We start from the raw sequence: 19227 nt of genomic DNA, 5'->3' as shown, positions 1-19227 counted from the left end.
ACAGGTGGGGCAGTTGGGGGTGACCAGCCAGCAGGGGGGCAATTTGGGGTGACCAGGCTGGCGGGGGGGGCAGTTAGGGCCAATCAGGTAAGCACACAGAGGCAGTGAGGGGCAATCAGGCCAGCAGGGGGGTGCAGTTAGGAGCGACCAGGCAGGCAGGCAGGCAGGCAAGCGATTAGAAGCCAGTGGTCCAGGATTGTGAGAGGGATGTCCCAGATTGGAGAGGGTGCAGGCTGGGCTGAGGGGACCTCCCCCCGCTCTCCCCATGCACAAATTTCGTATACCGGGCCTCTAGTATAGAATAACAACACTGTGTCTGATAAACAGCAAGTGCTCCTAAAAATGGCAGCTGCTACTACTATTATTGTTACCAGAGGCCTGGTGCATGAAATTCATGCACTGGGGTGGGGGGAGAAGGGGGAAAGGAGGAAGGGGGGTGTCGTCCTTCAGCCCAGCCTGTGCACTCTCTCTGTCCGGGAGCCCTTGGGGGATGTCCGACTGCCGCAGAAGCAGGAGAGGCTCCCGCCACCGCTGCTGCACTCATCAGCCTTGAGCCCAGCTTCTGGCTGAGCAGCGCTCCCCCTGTGGGAGCACACTGACCACCATAGGGCAGATCCTGCATTGAGCATCTGCCCCCTGGTGGTCAGTGTGTGTCATAGTGACCAGTCATTCCACCATTAGGTCGATTTGCATATTAGCCTTTTATTATATAGGAGGATAGGATTGGCAATTGGATTAGATAACCTTTGAAATTACATTCATCCCTAAGTCTGTGTTACTTTAAACATTTTTTTTTTTCCAGAGAGGAAGGGAGAGGGGAGAGACAGACAGAAACATCAATGATGAGAGAAAATCATCGACCGGCTGCCTCCTACATGCCCCCTACTGGGGATTGAGCCTGCAACCCGGACATGTGCCCTTGACCAACCAGGGACCCTTCAGTCCGGAGACCGACATTATCCACTGAGCCAAACCAGCTAGGGCAGTCTGTGTTACCTTAGAGATATATCTGATATGTTCACAGAAAAGTCCTTTCCCATTATTGGTCAAGCTATCCTACAAAAAAGAATTCTTTTTTTTAATTCACAAACTCACTATGCCAGAACTGCTCAACTGGGCTCCACTACACACACCAGTCATAACATGAAATGCTTATTAGGTGTTCTCACAAACAGGATTCTATGGCCAAATAAGTTTGAGAAATACTGCATAATGTATCCTTTCTTCTTTTGAAGGGTCATAAGGCTCATGAGTACAAATACTCTGAATACTAATTCTGCAGTAAAGAAATGCATATCACTTTGGCCATTATTTTGTCAAGAATCCTTTTTTCATCCCCAGAGGACACTTATTCATTGTATAAGAACTAATAATGTTCAATTAAACAGCCTGGAAAATGCTGCTCTAAGCCAACTTACAAATTGTAGTGGAATGAAAAGAAGACTAAAGGTGACTCTATTCTTACCACCTTCCAGGAGGGTTAGTTTAACACACATAATGGCATTTACCTTTTTTATTTAATCCTACTGAAAATGTCATTAAATATTACCATAAATAGCAATCTCCTGCCTCCCAAATTATTGCCAACCAAGTATGCTTTGCTTCTTTAAATGCCCCTTTGTCATCTGATAATAAGCAAATTCTACACTATTTACCTTCCCGTTACAGTATTAATTTTAAAGACAGTTAAAAAGGACAAAGATGTTCAACTGTGCAAACAGTTTGTACGTTTCTCTTAAATGAACAGATAGTACTCCTGGTGAGGGGATCTGTTTTCTTAATTCTGGGTAAAAAAAAATCTCACTTCAGCCCTAACCGATTTGGCTCAGTGGATAGAGCGTCCGCCTGCGGACTGAAGGGTCCCAGGTTCGATTCCAGTCAAGGGCATGTACCTTGGTTGTGGGAACATCCCCAGTAGGGGGTGCACAGGAGGCAGCTGACCGATGCTTCTCTCTCATCGATGTTTCTAACTCTATCTCTCTTCCCTTCCTCTCTGTAAAAAAATCAATAAAATATATATATATTTTTTAAATCTCACTTCATATTGATCACTGGATAATTTGCAGCTCCTCGGGACAGGGTTAACAGTAATTAGGAATTGTGAAAACCTTCAGTAACTCTAATAGATTTTAACCAATGAAATTATACAAAATATTCTATATTCCAATGTAGGTCCCATGAGTCCAAGAAGCATTTACTGAAGCACTGCTCAAGATCACTATTTATAGATCATACCCAAGAATGTATTTAGAATAATTCTTGAGCCTTATTTATAATGACATACTGTTGATTTTAAAAAGTATTTATTTATATGATACCTTATATACCTTGGACATGCAGATTTGAACCTTTAATTTAAAGCTATTCTACTGGAAACATTCAAATGCAAAGGTTAGACTAGTCCCTCTCTCTAAAGTGAAGTTTATCCATTAGAAAGCTTTCCTGTATAAAAGAAAAAACACTAGATTTAGAAGTAACCTGTCTGCAAACCAAAAAAGAACTTCAACCAAAATGGAAAATACAACTCCAATACTGACAATGAGTACAGGTGGTGCCTCACTGCTATCAGGTACATCACTACTAAAACATGGGAGATATGTGGGAAGGGTACAAATATTGCAACCTAGCAAAAATTTCTGCAGGCAGAGAGATTTTTTTCCTGAACCATTCCACAATGTTGTCTTCCTGCTTACATCAACGAAAATGTTACCCAGGTAACTATAAAACAAACTTACAGTCCTAACTTCAACCACAATTTCTACATTTAAAAAAACTTTTAATGCAAATTTCTTTCTTGACAGAAGGATAAAATTGGTTGTTCTTATTTTAATAATGATTGCTATTTGCAAATATAGAAGTTTTCATCTCATCAGAATCATTACTACTCCGAAACGGGATTAACAAAGGTGATCAGGAGACAATTTAACGCTAAAACTCCTAAACCACAACAGCACAAAAAATTAGGTTATTTCTTTCATTTGAAGTGGTTGTTCCCCCATGTAGAAATCTTACTGCACAAAACAGAACAGATAATTACAAAGGATTTCTCCATCAAGGAAGCTATTTAACAGATCTTATGCTATTCTAAAAAGGTACACTCAGTGACAGTCACCTAATATATGCTATTGTATTCATTTCTCAGAATGACTCTGTAAGATAGCTATTATTACCACTACCTTCCACAGTAAGAACCTAAAGCTCAGGGAGGTTAAGAATCTGACCACCAGCTAACACAGAGGGTAAAAGAATTCTTTCTCAGGTCTGACTCTAACCCAGCAACTACATTGCCCCCTTCAAAAGGCACTTTCTGGCCAAAAAATTTTAAATGCATTTCCTTCCATAATTAATCTACTTACATTATGTTACTTTGAGCCTCTGTGGGAAAACACTAAAATGACCTTGTAAGCCTTCCTAACTAGTCACAGTGCACGCATGAAAAACTGAATAAACAAAATGAAAAGAGAGACTGTAAGGCATCAGATAACTCAGTTTGCTTTGAGCACAAGAAATAGAATGGAAAAGAACAACTTGCTAGCTAAGGAATGTTCTTCCTAGGTTGTATGCCTGAGGCTGGAATAAACCTCAAGAAGGTCACTTGTTAACCTAATACTGTCTTCTGCCATTCTTCCTCCTGTGAATGAGGCAAACTTGTCAAAACACAAAAGGTGCCTTAGAGTTATCTCTGCCATCAAGTCAGTGCTTCCACAGGAAAAGTGATGCTCTCCAGCAGAGTGAGCACTGGTTTGGGAATCGTGTACTGACCTAGACTTGGCTCTGCCCTTGTCAAGGTCATCACAGTATTGAGGGCCTCACTACAAAGGACAATCCTGAAAGAATTAAAGGTCACTTCCTGACGTAAGATGCAAGGATTTTTCTTTTCTCACAATATCCTATATTGTGAGAAAACAACACAGAACGCAGTGTTTAAGAGTAAGGGCTCTACAAGTTGTATAAGAAATAGGAATACAGACCTATGTTTGAATCTGGGCTCTGCCACTTACAGGCTATGTGACCTTGAGCAAATCACTTAACTCCTCAGTTTCCGCACATGTAAAAATGAGGGTGATAACTGTCTACTTTATACTGTGTTCGGATGATATAAATGTTTATATCCCTGTAAGCACTCAATAAAAGGTAGTAACTATATTATTCCCTGACTATCTTTAGTGGCTCAGTACTTCTGAACTAAAAGATAAGAGATGTGAATTTCAAAATTGTCTCAAAAAGACACTAGAATGCCCCTAATGCTTCCATTTCTCTGTAACTTTTCTAGTAAATTGAAAATGAACCAGTTTTGACCAAATGGAAAATGTGTAGGTCTACTTGAGAATGTTCCTGCCTTTGCATTCCTCCACTCCACAGTTACTACGATTTACCTAAGTTTCAGAACTCACCCAGGAAGCCAAGTTTACTGCCTGTCAAGTCAGAATAGGGCTTCTGAAGCAGAATGTTGGAGGCAGTTAAAATTGCTTAGAAAATGGAGATAAACCTAAAGGATGGGTGGGACTTAATTGGTAAAAAGGGATAGAGAGGATGTAAATGTTATAGCATAGATGTGGAACCAAGGCAGATGATCTCTGATGAGAAGAGGAGTGACTTCTGTTTGGCTGACAGAGTTCATTTATAAAAGACTAGAGGCCTGCCCTGACCGGTTTGACTCAGTGGTAGAGCGTCGGCCTGCAGACTGAAGGGTCCCGGGTTCGATTCCAGTCAAGGGCATGTACCTTGGTTGCTGGCACATTCCCCAGTAGGGGGTGTGCAGGGGGCAGCTGATCAATGTTTCTCTCTCATCGATGTTTCTAACTCTCTATCCCTCTCCCTTCCTCTCTGTAAAAAATCAATAAAATATATTAAAAAAAGAAAAAAAAAGACTAGAGGTCCGGTGCACAAATTTGTGCATGGGTGGGGTCCGGCCAGCTGGGGGGAGGGGACATGGGAGGTTGGCCGACCAGCCCCATCCCCCTGGTCAAACCCCTGGTCGAACTCCCGGTTGAGGGGACAATTTGCATATTAGCCTTTTATTACATAGGAGGAGGATAATGGGGAACACTTCTGGAAAATGGTTTGTCTTCTGGCCTCAGAGTATTCCTTATCAGAGCCTAGGGTCCTGGGCCCCTGCACTCAGTACTTGGTGGACATCATCACACCCTTCTATACAATGGGTATGGCGTGCCTAGCTGATTCACTCGAAAGAGTCCTTGTATGCCATGGTATTGTGCAAGTCTAAAGGCATCACGAATGGTCAGGCTCAACTACTCTGGTTCTTGCAGACTTTCCTCTTTGGGATAGCCTTCCTTTCCATATTGATTGTTTACAGACCAAAATGCCAAAAACAAACTTAAAGAAGATATCCAAACTTTTCTCTACACTTTGACATCCAACTTCATTTTATTGGGGGATGGTGTGTTTACTCGACCTTTCTGTTTTCTGGAAAGTTACGGCCCTCTAGTTATTCGTTAATTCATATTCTCTGGTTGGGCTTGAGTAGATAATAGGACAGTGATGGCGAACCTATGACATGTGTGTCAGAGATGACACGCAAACTCATTTTTTTGGTTGATTTTTCTTTGTTAAATGGCATTTAAATATATAAAATAAATATCAAAAATATAAGTCTTTGTTTTACTATGGTTGCAAGTATCAAAAAATTTCTATATGTGACACGGCACCAGAGTTAAGTTAGGGTTTTTCAAAATGCTGACACGCCGAGCTCAAAAGGTTCGCCATCACTGTAATAGGAAAAGGTTTTAGCTTTCCAAGTCTGCAGACTAACTTATTTGACAAAGCACTTCCAGCTACCTTCTCAAAGGCCTTGGCTGTGTTGGTGCTCTCTCCCTATCATCTGGTTTAAGCCATGTATTAAATTTGCTTGTTGGTATACTTGTGCTCCCACCTTCTATCTAAAACACCTTACCCATACCACCTCCATCTTAGCCTATTAGGGGTTATTCTTTTGGTAAGGTAAAATATTTTTGAGTTAATCAATGGAAATCCAACTCAGATTTTTTAAACGCATGGTCCTCTCCAAGGGAAATTATGAAAATAGTATTAATGGTGCCAGGAACAATATAGTGCATTATGGAATGAAATGGATTAATGACTAAAATGCTGTGAACTGTCTCTCCCAAAGAAAGAAAATGTTCAAGTATAAATGAGGTATTAGAATTATTTATTATAAAAATTAAATAACATGAACACAGTCTGTAAAGTATAAAGCATTAATATGATTTTTTTTTCTTAGAAGACAAAGCTGATGTTCCCAAGTTTTTAATATAAACTCTGACCTCAGACTTCCTGGGAGTTAAAGATTTCTAGGGTGGTCAATTCCAAATGATAAAAAGGCCCAGCAAGTGGCTATGGGTGTTAAGGAGCTAATGTGGGATGAAAGTGGTCACTAGTGGTAAAGAACAGGTAGTCAAGAAATACTTGCTAAATAAAATATATATGTGTATATGTATGTTATTATAGCCTGTCCAGACTTACTAAAAAGAAACTAAGTTATAGATGCCACAACATTCTTATTTGGTTAACTTAATGATTGAGCCAAATGAAGCTAAGATGAGCAATGTACAAAACGCATGGCAAGCCCTAATGCCCCTCTTACTTTGACTCTACTTTCTACACTGCAGTGTAATTGCAAATAAAAGGAAGGAGACTCACCTAATCACAGCAAGAAACAAAGCAATTAAAACCTCCCCCTTGAAACCTGAATTATTTAAAAAATTTCATGCAATATTGGAATTGCAAATATCGTATCAGTTTTAATTTTAGACATCATTCAGGATAAGTATATACTAGAATGAGTTTGGAGAAGGCACTAGGCTTTTGGATAGGTCCCAAGTGTTTGGAGACAAACTTCCTAAAGAACTGGTGATGTTTGAAAAAGCTCCCTACTGAGCTTTTTACACTAAACACTTCGTAGTTTCTCACTGCTTGGCATTAATCACTTCCATAAATAGACTATGTCAGCAATATCTGAAGCCTGATTCTAAAGTATGCAGATTCTTAAACTTTCTGTACATATTTTTTAACCATGATCTCCCTGGGTTCAGCAATTTACTTTGTAAATCTTTCCCTTTACATTAGAAACCAAGGGATAAGATTTAAATGCCTAGTTGAAGAACCTATATTCAAATGGTTACCATTCTGTGGTCTGAATCTTTGAAACAGTACTACAAATTCTTATTAAATTCTCCCATTCAATACACTTCTAACACCCAGAAATCAAAGAAAGACAATGAAACTATCTGGGAGTTTGACTAGTCAGGTTTATGTTAACAGCATGATATAGCAGATAAAACTATAGGCTTTGGCATCAGGCAACTTGGATTTGAATCCCAATTCAATCACTGAGTAACACTGGCCAAGCTACTTAACCTCTCTCTGATCCTCAACTTTCTCATCTGCATTATGGAAATAATAATGCCCTACCTAACAGGAATGTTGTATTAAATATGCCCAAAAATGTCAATTCCCTCCTTTACCACTGGAAAATACTATTTAACTAAGAAATTTAGTTGCATTCACATAAAACTGACCAAAGCTGAAAACCACAAGAATTTCTTGAAATTGAGATGAAAACAGAAGTGTAACACCTACTTAAGGCTAGAAAGAACCACCTAACATGACAAAGGAAAACACAGGTTTAAATAAATGTGTTTCCATGACCCCCAAACCTTGGAAGACACAAATGTAAAACAAGCCAAGTCATTACCAATCAATGGAAAAGGAATGTACCCCCAACAAGATGACTCTTAACTCTCAATTACAACAAAAGCTTTTTGAAACATAAACCAGAAAATGCTGACAAGTCCTGTTACTTAAGACAAGATGCCCAGCCAGCGCGGCTCAGTGGTTGAGCATCGATCTATGAACCAGGAGGTCACGGGTTCGATTCCCAGCCAGGGCACATACCTAGGTTGCAGCTCAATCCCCAGTAAGGGGTGTGCAGGAGGCAGCCGATCAATGATTCTCATCATTGATGTTTCTACCTCTCTCTCCCTCTCCCTCTCCCTTCCTCTCTGAAATTAATAAACATATATTTTTAAGACAAGATGCAAGAAGCTATGCAGTAGTTTATTTTCTTTCTTGGCTGCTTATTTTTCAAATAATTTTTTAAAAATGCATTTGAAGGCCTGGCCAGTGTGGCTCAATGGTTGATTGTGCACCTATGAACCAGGAGGTCATGGTTTGATTCCGCTCACGGCACATGCCTAGGTTGCTGGCATGATCCCCAATAGAAGACGTGCAGGAGGCAGCTGATCAATGATTCTCTCTCACTGATTTTCCCTCTCTTCCTCTTCATTCCTCTCTGAAATCATAAAAATATATTTTTAAAAAATGCATATGAGGATGGGTGTATTTTAGGTACATATTAAAGGAAATTAATGAGCCAACGTCCAGAATCTCTGTCAAGAGTCTCTGTCAAGCTCTCTTCCACTAAAGAGGAACCTAACACTATCCATTCAACAAATTGCCAAATATCTCATATTTACTATTATAAAGTGTAGCTTTGGACTCTCAGCCCTGACCTGTATCCTTCCTAGAACAGGAAAACTTCACAGAGAAAATCTCAAAATTAACTGCATGGTCATGAGCCCCAATAACCAGTAATTGTTCTTTTACTAATCCCGTGTGTGAAAATGTTCCCCAAATGCTTCATTCAGGATAACTATATTCTAGAATGAGTTTCGAGAAGACACTAGGCTTCTCCCTCCTATAGATCTATCACTACTTAACGCCTTGCCTTGTGGGCTTGGCATTCGGTTATTCAGACTGGCACGCCTATTCATCAGGATCCCTCCCTCAGGCTGAGTCTGTTTACTCACATCACATCCCAGGTCTGGTAACTGTGGGCTCCGGGGCTCCATCTAAACCTCAGGGTTTCAAAGCTGGCACTGTCTAGCGAAACCCCTGATCTGCTCCTATCTTCCTGATAGGTCCCCAGGGCCCTGGTGCTCTTTCCTCCTATACCATGCGCTCAGAACTGGCATCCATGTACATTATGGTCACTTCCAAAGTGTGTTGAACTGCAGGTGTAGCACCCCTGGGTCTCGAAGATCCTCTTAGCCTGTAACTTGGGTTTCAGTGTTTCCAAGCCCGGCACCCTTGGGCCTAGGCCTCCCACTCCCGGCCACGCACAGGCCACTCCAAAATACCTGCCAGACCATCGTCCTCTTTCCCCCCTGAGGCCTCTAGGCTCGCCCCAACCTCCACCCCACGCCTGCGCCGTGGGGGGTCATCACCCTGCAGCCCGAGCCCCAGACGCGAGCATCCCTGCAGCCTCTAATTCCTTCATCACCCCCAGGCCGGAGCCAGCACGACCAATAAGGTGCCAGGTCCGCGGCCTCCCCGCCACCAACCAATCACGAGCGAGCCCCCCCGCCGTCGCCTTCCGCCAATGGGAGAAAGCCCGCGGGCCGGACCGACGAGGCACACGGACCCCACGAGCGCGGCGGCGGCGATAGCAGCGAGCCCGGAGAGAACACAACATGGCGGCGGCAGGCCGGACCGAACTACAGCAGCGGCCGCGCGAGGGAAGTGAGGTCTCCGCCTAAGGCGGGAAGCGCTGCCCCTCCCCCCGCCGTCGCCGCCTCCGCTCACCTCTCACCCTCCCTTCCACACAGCTCCCACACACTTACACACCTCTGCTCAGGAGAGCAGGGAAGAGCCGGAGCCGCCCCCGCGCTCCAGCGGAATAGGGCAATGCGGAGGCCTGGGCACAGCGGAGGGGAGGGGAAGCGTGCGTCACGGAGAGCGGAGCGCGCGCGAAGCGGGGGTACAAACAAGATGGCGGCCACGCCGTCCGCACCGTCCCCCGGCCTTCCCCTCCCTCTTCCTTGGCGCCTCGACTCTCAGTAGCTTCCAATGCGCAGAAGCTGAGTTGCTTGAAGTCTCGCGAGAATTGGGAAGGGGCGACGACTTGATGAAGCGGAAAAAAATCCGAGAGCCTTTTGACTCCGCCCTTTTTAGTGGGTGGGGGCGTTGCCTGGTGACCTCTGTAGCGCGTTCTAAACATGAGGCTCTGCTGTGATACGCACACTTTTGAGTTTTAAGGGCTAAGTTGTATGTGCATGTTTTTTGGGGGGTGAAGGACGATTTAGGGATGCCAGATTAAGTGCGCTGTTGAAGAAGACAGGTACCAGTCCCGCGAAAGGGAATTTAACACCAAAGCTGTAAAATGATACAATCTAGAATAAAGAACAGCATTTCCCATGAATAATCAGCTTGTAGCCTTACAAAGGACATAGGCATTGTTTTTTTAATTATTATTGATTTTTTACAGAGAGGGATAGAGAGTTAGAAACATCGATCAGCTGCTTCCTGCACGCCTCCCACTGGGATGTGCCAGCAACCAAGGTACATGCCCTCAACTGGAATCGAACCTGGGACCTTTCAGTCCGCAGGCCGACACTCTATCCACTGAGCCAAACCGGTTAGGGCCATAGGCATTGTTTTTTATCTTCTCCCAAGGAGTGAAGATCTTCTCCCATTGATTTTTAGAGTGGAAGGAAGCGGGGAGGACATCGGTGTGAGAGATGAGAGTCCCGCAGGCGCCCCTGACCTGGGTGGGGATGGAACCTGCAACCCAGGTATGTGCCCTTGACAGGGAATCGAACCCGTGTGCAGGCTGAGGCTCTAACCACTGAGCCATGTGGCCAGGTCCATACTTTATCCCAAATCTCTACAACTACTTAGTCCTAGGACATTAGTATTATTTTTACTTTACAGATGATAACTGAAGCTCAAAAGGCTAAGTAACTTGATCAGGTAACACAGCTAACAGGGGTCAAAACTCAATTTGAAGAGCTTCAAAACCTGTAGATAAATTCATCAAATAGGTATTGAATGGAATTATTTATAGTGAGATTATTAGTACATTAGGTAGCAAGCACAGTGAGAAATGAGTTTGCTTCTGCTAGTGGTTACCTTGAATTTTACAAATGACCTTGGAGCCTTTCTGAGACTTGTGTTGTAGGGGTCCTCAACAATAACATCAGCAGACTGTCATTATTTCCTTCCTTTGAATTCATGACCCTAGTGATAACATAATTGTGAATAGTGGAATAAACCCTTGACTTGAATTCAGGAAAATTGTTTTCAAAATCCAATCTTATTAAATCTAACTTTAGGCACTCAATAAATATTTGTTGAATGAATGGAATATATCCCAAGAAACCAGAAACACCAATCAGAAAGGATATATGCACCCCTATGTTCATAGCAGCACAATTTGCAATAGCTAAGATTTGGAATCAGCCTAAGTGCCCATCAGCAGATGAGTGGATTAAAAAACTTTGGCACATCTATGCAATGGAATACTATGCTGCAGTAAAAAGGAAGGAACTCCTACCATTTGCAACAGCATAGATGGAGCTGGAGAGCATTATGCTAAGTGAAATAAGTCAGTCAGAGAAAGACAAATATCACATGATCTCTCATTTGTGGACTATAATGAGCATCATAAACCGATGAACAAAAACAGATTTAGAGACAGAGAAGCATCGATCAGATGCTCAAACCTCAGAGGGAAGGTGGGGGAGGTGGGGGTAAGGGGGAGAGATCAACCAAAGGACCTGTATGCATGCATATAAGCATAAGCGATGGACGCAGACAACAGGCGGTGAGGGTGAGGGCAAGACTGGGGGGATGAGGGGACAATGGGATAAAGACACATTTGTAATACCTTAATCAATAAAAAGTTTTTTTAAAAAAAAGAAACCTAACTAGCTTTAAAGACCTGACTTCACTGAGTCTCAATTTCATCAGCTGTAAAATGATCTAATTCTGCCCAGTCAGTGTGGCTCAGAGGTTGAGCATTGACCTATGAGCCAAGAGGTTATGGTTTGGTTCCCGAGTCAGGGCACAGGTCCAGTTTCAGGCTCCATCTCCAGTGGAGGGCATGCAGAAGGCAAGCGATCAAAGATTCTTTCTCATCATTGATGTTTCTATCTCCCTCTCCCTTGCTCTCTGAAATCAATAAAAAAAAAAAGATATTCATACCTTCTGGGAGTGTTGGGGAGACTGAATGAAATAGTTAGGAGGAGTGCTTTGTAAATTGCAAATGTGTTATAAAGAAGTTAATAGTAAAAAAAAAATACGCCCTGGCCGATTTGGCTCAGTGGATGGAGCTTCGGCCTGCGGACTCAAGGGTCCCAGGTTCGAGTCCAGTGAGGGGCGTGTACCTTGGTTGCGGGCACATACCCAGTGGGGAGTGTGCAGGAGGCAGCTGATTGATGTTTCTCTCTCATTGATGTTTCTAACTCTCTGTCCCTCTCCATTCCTCTCTGTAAAAAATCAATAAAATATAAACTTTTAACAAAAAAAAATAAATAAATAAAAGTTAGGTGTGATGATATTTTCAGACATGAGAAATGGCATAAAAAATTAAAAATGGATATTCAAAATAAGTAGTATATTTACATAGTAGAGAGGTAAACTTAGCTAATGGGGAAAAGTTATGTAAGTCCACAAATATTTACTGAGCATTTATTGTATATACTATGTTTGCAAAAGATGTCAAAATATGTAGAAAGCAACACAAATTAGTGTTATTATTGCTATAATTAAATATCAACAGTACATAGGGGCCACAGTCAAGTTCCCTCCAAGAGCCTGGAAATCAGGTTGCACTCAGAATTAAACTAATAAAAATTTACATAATAGAGGAAAGTAGCCAAGGTGGTACTAAACATATTTAACAACAGGTAGTGCTCCAGCAGAATATAGCAGATCTGAAGTCCTGGAACTACTCTTCTGTGCTAGGTGTAAACCCCTCAGTTGCTAGTTTGTGAATAGCAGGTCCCAAGGGATCCCAGGTGACAGGAGTTGTCAGGAGGCTTAGAATAGCAGCTATTTACCAGCTAGTGTGAAGTTATTTCAATATTTTAATACTTTGTTATAATATTGACTGGTGTACACAGGGAATATTAGTCCTTGCTGTACCTTATTATCAATATTCTGTGCCCCTCTCTTTCTTAAACCCTCCTTATCAAGGCTGTCCCTAGGAGATTAGAGTTCTCACCCTATGTCATCAAGCTTAGCCTTGTTTTAATTAATGAACTGTGAGTATAAATGGCAAGAGCCACCTCTGAGCAGAAACGATTGGGCCATCTCATAATTCTGCCTTTTTTTTTCTTTTCTGCCATGAAAGCAGCATGTTCCAAATAGAGGTACTTCAGCTTTAGTCCCAGAATGATGTGCATAGTCACAGCTGATACACATGACATGTAATACAAGAAATAAACTTTTGTTGTAAGCCATTGAGATTGTTTTAGTTGTTTGTTACTGCAGCATAACTTAACTAACCTAAACTGACTAATACAGCCCTGAAATTAGCTATCTATGGGGGTAAGCCAACAGCATATCTACAAACATGATCAAAAAACAAACCAGCCCAGCTGGTGTGGCTCAGTGGTTGAGTGTCAACCCATGCACCAAGAAGTTACCGTTCTATTGCCAGTCAAGGGCATGCACACGCCCTGGTTTCAGGCTTAATTCCCTGCGGGGGTGTGCAGGAGGCAGCCAATCAATGTTTCTCCTCTCATCAACATTTCTATCTCTCCCTCTCCCTTCCTCTCTCTATAAAAGTCAATAAAAAAAATCTTTAAAAAGAAAAACCTCTGGTACAGGTCATATAGGAGGAATCAAGAAGGCACATGTGATTGTAATTTAATAAAAGAAACTTGAATCAATCTTGTCAACCAGTCATTCTGTATCCTATTCTGAGAGTCTGTGAACCAAAGGGCTTAATTAACCATGACAGCCCAAAACAAGGCAATCACAGAGGCAAGCACTAGCATTTCCCCTCTAAGCCCTATCTCCAGCAAGCCAACCTGAGCATTCAGATTTCCTTGTCCATGTCATTCCTATAGTGCAGCAGTCACCTAACCAGTGGTCCGTGAGGTCCGAAAGGTTGGCAACCGCTTCAGTGGGTGAAAATATTTCAGACTGCCTCAGCTAAGATATGCTTCAACATGCTTTCCCGGTGTGATTCTAAGCTCACGCAGCAAATGTCTTGCCTATAGGGACAGAATTTAGTGATCTGCCACCTAAATGATTCCAGTTCTTTTGATAACTGCATTCTTTTCATATAAATTAGCCTATTAGATTCTATCATATAACTATCAGAGTAGCCAAAAGATGAAAACGTCCATATCTGTGAATTTAGTGAACTTAAAGATGGTTCCACTCTGAGTCACCAATTCTGAGTTTGCAAGGCTGAAGACCAGTTCTGGGATGAGGTAAATTCCTTAAGGTTATAGAGGGACCTATCAAGAGGGCCAGCTGAGTGACCTTAAGCTGTACCCCTCTTTCTCATTATGTGTTTTCTTTGATCTAAAATAAAAGCAGTAAGTGCTAGAGAGACATGATTCACATGCTGTAGGAGTTCAAAAGGGGAGAGATTACTTCCACTTAATATGAAATAGGGGAGGAGTTCAGGAAAGATTTGCAAGGATGACATTTGAACTGGTTCTTGAAAAATGAGTAGAATTAGGGGAAGAGCATGCCATGTGTAGAGCAAATATGAAGTCAGGGATCAACTGAGGAAAGAGAGTAAGAGGAAAAGAAGAATCATCTGGAAAGATATATTAAAGTCAGGTTAAGGCTCTTGGGTTTTATTTTTCCGCCATAGAGAGGTAGTGATGGAACTTTTTGTTTTGTTTTATTGTTTTAACATTTTAAGTGTACAATTTAGTGGCATTAAGTACACTCACATTGTTGTGCAACCATCTCTACCATCCATCTCCAGAATGTTTTATTGTCTCCAACTAAAACTCTGTACCCATAAAACCATAACTCTCTGTCCTCCCCTCCCTCGGTTCTTGGTAACCACTGTTCTATTTTCTGTCTCTATGAATTTGATTATTCTAGGTATTTCACAGAATCATGCAATATTTGTCTTTTTGTATCTGGCTTATTTCATTTAGCATAATGTGTTCAAGATTCATCCATGTCATAGCATATACCAAAATTTCATTTCTTTTTATGGCTGAATATAGTATTCCATTGGGTGTCTATAGCATATTTGGTTTATCTATTCATCTATCGATGGACATGGATGTTTTCATCTTTTGGCTACTCTGAATAATACTGCTCTGAATATTGGTGTACAAATACCTGTTTGAGAATCTGCTTTCAATTCTTTTGTGTGGTGAAATTGTGCCCAGAAGTGAAATTGCTGGATCATATGGTAATTCTTTGTTGAATTTTTCTGTTTTTATACAACAGTATAGTAAGAAATCACTATACTATTTCCACAGCAGCTACACCATTTTACATTCCCAATGATAGTTTTTACAAAGAGGAGTGACATGGTCAAAAGTGTGTTTAAAGACAATCTTGCAGAGAAAGTAGGTTGAAATAGGGTTGCAGAATAAGCAGTTGGAGACTTCCTCAATAGTTCAGGCAAATTGGAATGAAGGCCTGAACACATCAATAGCAATGAGAATGGAAGGAAGAGGATGCAAATGCAGAAGCGGTGACTATCGATTGGCTATTGCGGGGATGGGGATCTAGAGGTGTTTAATATGACTGGCAGGTTTCACACCTGGGAGGATGGTAGGTCCAGCTGAATACTTCTGGACTTCTCCAGATCATAGAGAAGACATGAGTTCAGATTTGGACATGTAGAGTTTGAATTTTAAGAGGGACACTGTAAGCTGTGGGATGAACATTTGTTGTCTTGCCTGCTCAACACGCTTGCTCTTTCAACTGATAATGGCATTGTATTTTTCTTTTCTTTTTTTATATTGTAGAATCATCCTTCTTCTCTCTTATGTAATACTAGCCCACAAGGGCATGCGGCTATTAATGTACTTCCCATGTCTCTAACTGGGGGAAGTGTAATCCACCAACAGCCCAGCTGCTAAATTCTGAAATCCATGCTAAGCTTTGAATCCATCACCCTTCATTCCTAAGCCTCACTTCCCAGAGGCTGCTCCTGGCCAATGACTGAGCACAGCATGGGTTTTAGGACAAGCTTTTTCCTGGGATAAATTATACCCTTTTGATGGATGACTTTGTCTCAAGGACTCCTCAAAGGCCTTGTCAAACTTTCCTTAGAACTGCACTGCAGTCTAAAATTCTTCCACCTAGAACTCCCTCCTTCTCTCTCTCCTTCACTTAGGGTCAGATTGGCATTACCATTGGATGGTTCTCTCTGAGTCGCCCCCAGCTCCTGCCCACTTTTCTCTCATAAGTGATTTCCATAATAAATTTCTTACATTCAACCCTGTCTTGGTGTCTGATTTTCTGAGGATCTGAACTGACAAGAAGGGAAAGAGGATGGGATACCTCCTATCATAATAGCTCTTCCATACCGCCCCAGCCACAGGGGTAGGCATACGACCCAGTCTGACCAATAACAACAATCACCACATCTTGGCCCTATGCCTCCTCAGAGTCTTCCAGTGTCATTTGGCTCCCAGACCATAAGCTACTTGGTCCACCTCAACCACAGACATGGTCGACCAATTCTGTGTGAGGCCTCACTGCCCTGCTGCCCAAGGCCAACTAGTTGCAAACATGCCTGAGCATGAAGGCATCACAGGGGAAGGCAGAGCTCACAAAAAGCGAGGGATACAGAGTCTTGACATCCTTTGAGCTCCTGGAGCCAATTCTCTCCAATATGTGTAACTTTGTCATTTTTTAATCTGAAGACCAGTTTTCCCGATCAAAACAAAAACATGGTCCCACGGATCTGAGGTCACCTCCATTCAATAGATCAGCCAGGTAACTAGATTTCTAGGCTCAATTTTGAATTTCTGGGAAAAAGCTGCTGCTTGGGCTAGATTTGGCCAAGTGTCTGCTCCTGAACCAATCAACACTGTTGTGGAGTGGGACACGAGGTCATGTATAAACATGGTGGTGTTGGGGTCCAGCCCCCAGCAGGTCCAGGGGTTCCCAAAGGTGTGGACGGAGTCGGCGAAGAAGGAATGACACGGAGACAGCGTTCAGGTGATCATCATAGCCAGGTTCTTTAGCCAGGTTCTGTCTTTATTCTGTTACATCTATATTTATACCAGTTGATTTTAATCCTATCCATTTTCCAAAGGTGGTTAGGGCATTTCTTATCTCCATTCCAAGGTTACTCTATTGTTCTATTAAGCTACAAGGAAGTAACTGAAGGAGATTATTCTAAGTAAAGATTATGTAGCTTAAGCGTGATTGTTCGTAGTTAAAATGATTAATTACCCGCCTGGCACTTAGTTAAGGGGTTTTATTCCCTCCCTAACTCCAGGGGAAAATCCCCACCTGGGGAAACAACCTTTCTCAGAGAGGTGACCTTGGTTAAAACACATAGCGCTAAGAAGGGGAGCAAACATATTAAGAACAGTATGCCATATACGCCAGATCCCTTGAAACATATGCTGTGCAGATGTTTCTTCCCTGCAGCGACTGTGTCAAGCAGCAAGGATGGACCGGCTTCCGGCATGGTGGTATCCACCGTAACCTTGTGAATAAAGGTGTGTAATAGCAAGGTGCAGGATAGAGTAACACTTCCCAGAAAAGTGGAACTAGAGAGTTGGGCAAACCAAACAATGGCTGCCCACTCCCTTAGAATAAATAAGGGGAAAGAGAATAAAGAGAAGAGCTCAGAAGACAGACACTATCCAACCAAATGCTATTCCACACTTTAAACCAATGCTATTTGATAGAAATTTCTGCAATGATGGAAATGTTTTATATCTGTGCTGTTCAATATAGTAGCCACCAGCTACATACGACTATTTAGCACTTAAGACAGTACAACTGACTTAATTTTTTCCTTTTTTTCGAAACTGAATTTTTCATTTCATTTAATTTTAATAGCTATGTGTAGTTAATGACTACATAATGGACAGCACAGATCTAGACTGTTGGTCTAAACCTTGGGAAGGCAGCATGGAGTAATGGCTAGAGCATGTCTTTGGAGTCAGCCTTATCTAGGTTCAAGTCCCAACTCTACTGCCTATTAGTATAGATTAAACAGGTTACTTAATTCCTCTGAGCTATAGAGGTGAAATATGCAAAGAACAGTAAGTGACATGTGACACCAAAAAGAGAGAAAGAGACAAAATATCTTCAAAGGGACAGAGTCCTTTGGATTTGGCAATTAGGAGACTCTGAAGTAAGACAGAGAAGTGTTAAAAGTGTGACTAGCAATTACCTGTCTTTTAGACATATGCTAAGTTTTATTTTCCTCTGGAGGAGCATCCCAGGCAGCGAGAGATAAGAAATACAAAAATTTTCTCTTAGTCCTGGTGGCCACATGGGGAATTGAGAACTCAAAGGCATGTCCTGAAGGTAGGGCTCCAAGTTCGAGCCAGAAAAATAAACACTGTCAGTTGTGGGGTCTGGAGCCAAAGACCAAGGAAGCCACGAGGAAAGAGCATCCCACATACATATCCTTATTACATAGCACTTACTTTGTGACTAGATTGTAAATTCTTCAAGGTTCATCTTGGTATTCCCAGCATCTAGGAAGTTCCTGGCACCATAATAAGTGTTTAATTAACATCTGTAGAATGAATGGATGCAAGTAAGCCAGTTCACTCTCTGACTCATGGTATTCACTTATAAATGTAATTAGGTAATCAGAGAGAGAAAATTCTGCAGTAAGAAGGTGCCAGGGAATCCTTCTTGGCTTGGGAACTGTAAGGTCCTTAACATACTGCCTGGCACAGAGGAATCCTGTATAATAAAGAGAGAATACACAAATTGACCATCACTCCACCACAAAGATGGCGGCGCCCACAGCAGAGGTGGGGGGGGGGGTTTCTGTAACACAAGATGGCTGCACCCACAGCAGAGGCCGAGTTCCCGTAACGAGCCTTAATGAGCAATCAGCAGGGACCTGAGGCTACACCCCTGCCCCTGCCCCTGTGGGGCTTGACGGGGGACCTCAGGCCGTGCCCCCTGCCCCGGCACCAGGCCAGGAACCTGAGGCCGCAACCTCCGCCCCAGCGCCAGGCCGGGGGACCTGAGGCTGAGCCCCCTGCCTGGTGGGGCTTGACAGGGGAGCTCAGGCCATGGCCCCCACCCCGGCGGGGCTTGACAGGGGACCTCAGGCCATGCCCCCCGCCCCGGCGCCAGGCCAGGGGACCTGAGGCTGCGCCCCCTGCCCAGCAGGGCTTGACAAGGGTGGGACCGGCCAGGCCTGGATCTAGCCCAATGTGGGGGGGTGCTGACCGGGTCTGGGTCTCACGTGATTTTGAGGCACACATGGGTGGGCAGGGACTTGAT

At 42.7% G+C, this 19227-nt stretch overlaps 1 protein-coding gene across 6 annotated transcripts in view; it reads right to left on the bottom strand.

The window, feature by feature from the left end:
• Window positions 1–10118, bottom strand: part of NFYC (nuclear transcription factor Y, gamma) — a 67069-nt gene extending 56951 nt beyond the window's left edge. For 2 of the 6 annotated variants that reach the window (XM_005866031.2, XM_014539528.1), the window contains exon 1: window positions 9646–9946. Coding sequence is in view for 2 of the 6 variants with exons in the window: in XM_014539525.1 (XP_014395011.1) it covers window positions 9646–10018 (373 nt within the window). In the remaining 4 variants the exon portion in view is untranslated. Of the gene's footprint in view, window positions 1–9641 lie in introns of all 6 variants that reach the window. The other 4 variants (XM_014539525.1, XM_005866030.2, XM_014539526.1 and 1 more) reach the window with 4 other exon arrangements.
• Window positions 10119–19227: the final 9109 nt, after the last annotated feature.

This window comes from Myotis brandtii, unplaced genomic scaffold (assembly GCF_000412655.1).
Source record: "Myotis brandtii unplaced genomic scaffold, ASM41265v1 scaffold220, whole genome shotgun sequence".
Taxonomy (NCBI): Eukaryota; Metazoa; Chordata; class Mammalia; order Chiroptera; family Vespertilionidae; genus Myotis; species Myotis brandtii.
This window is presented reverse-complemented; position numbering and strand designations above follow the sequence as displayed.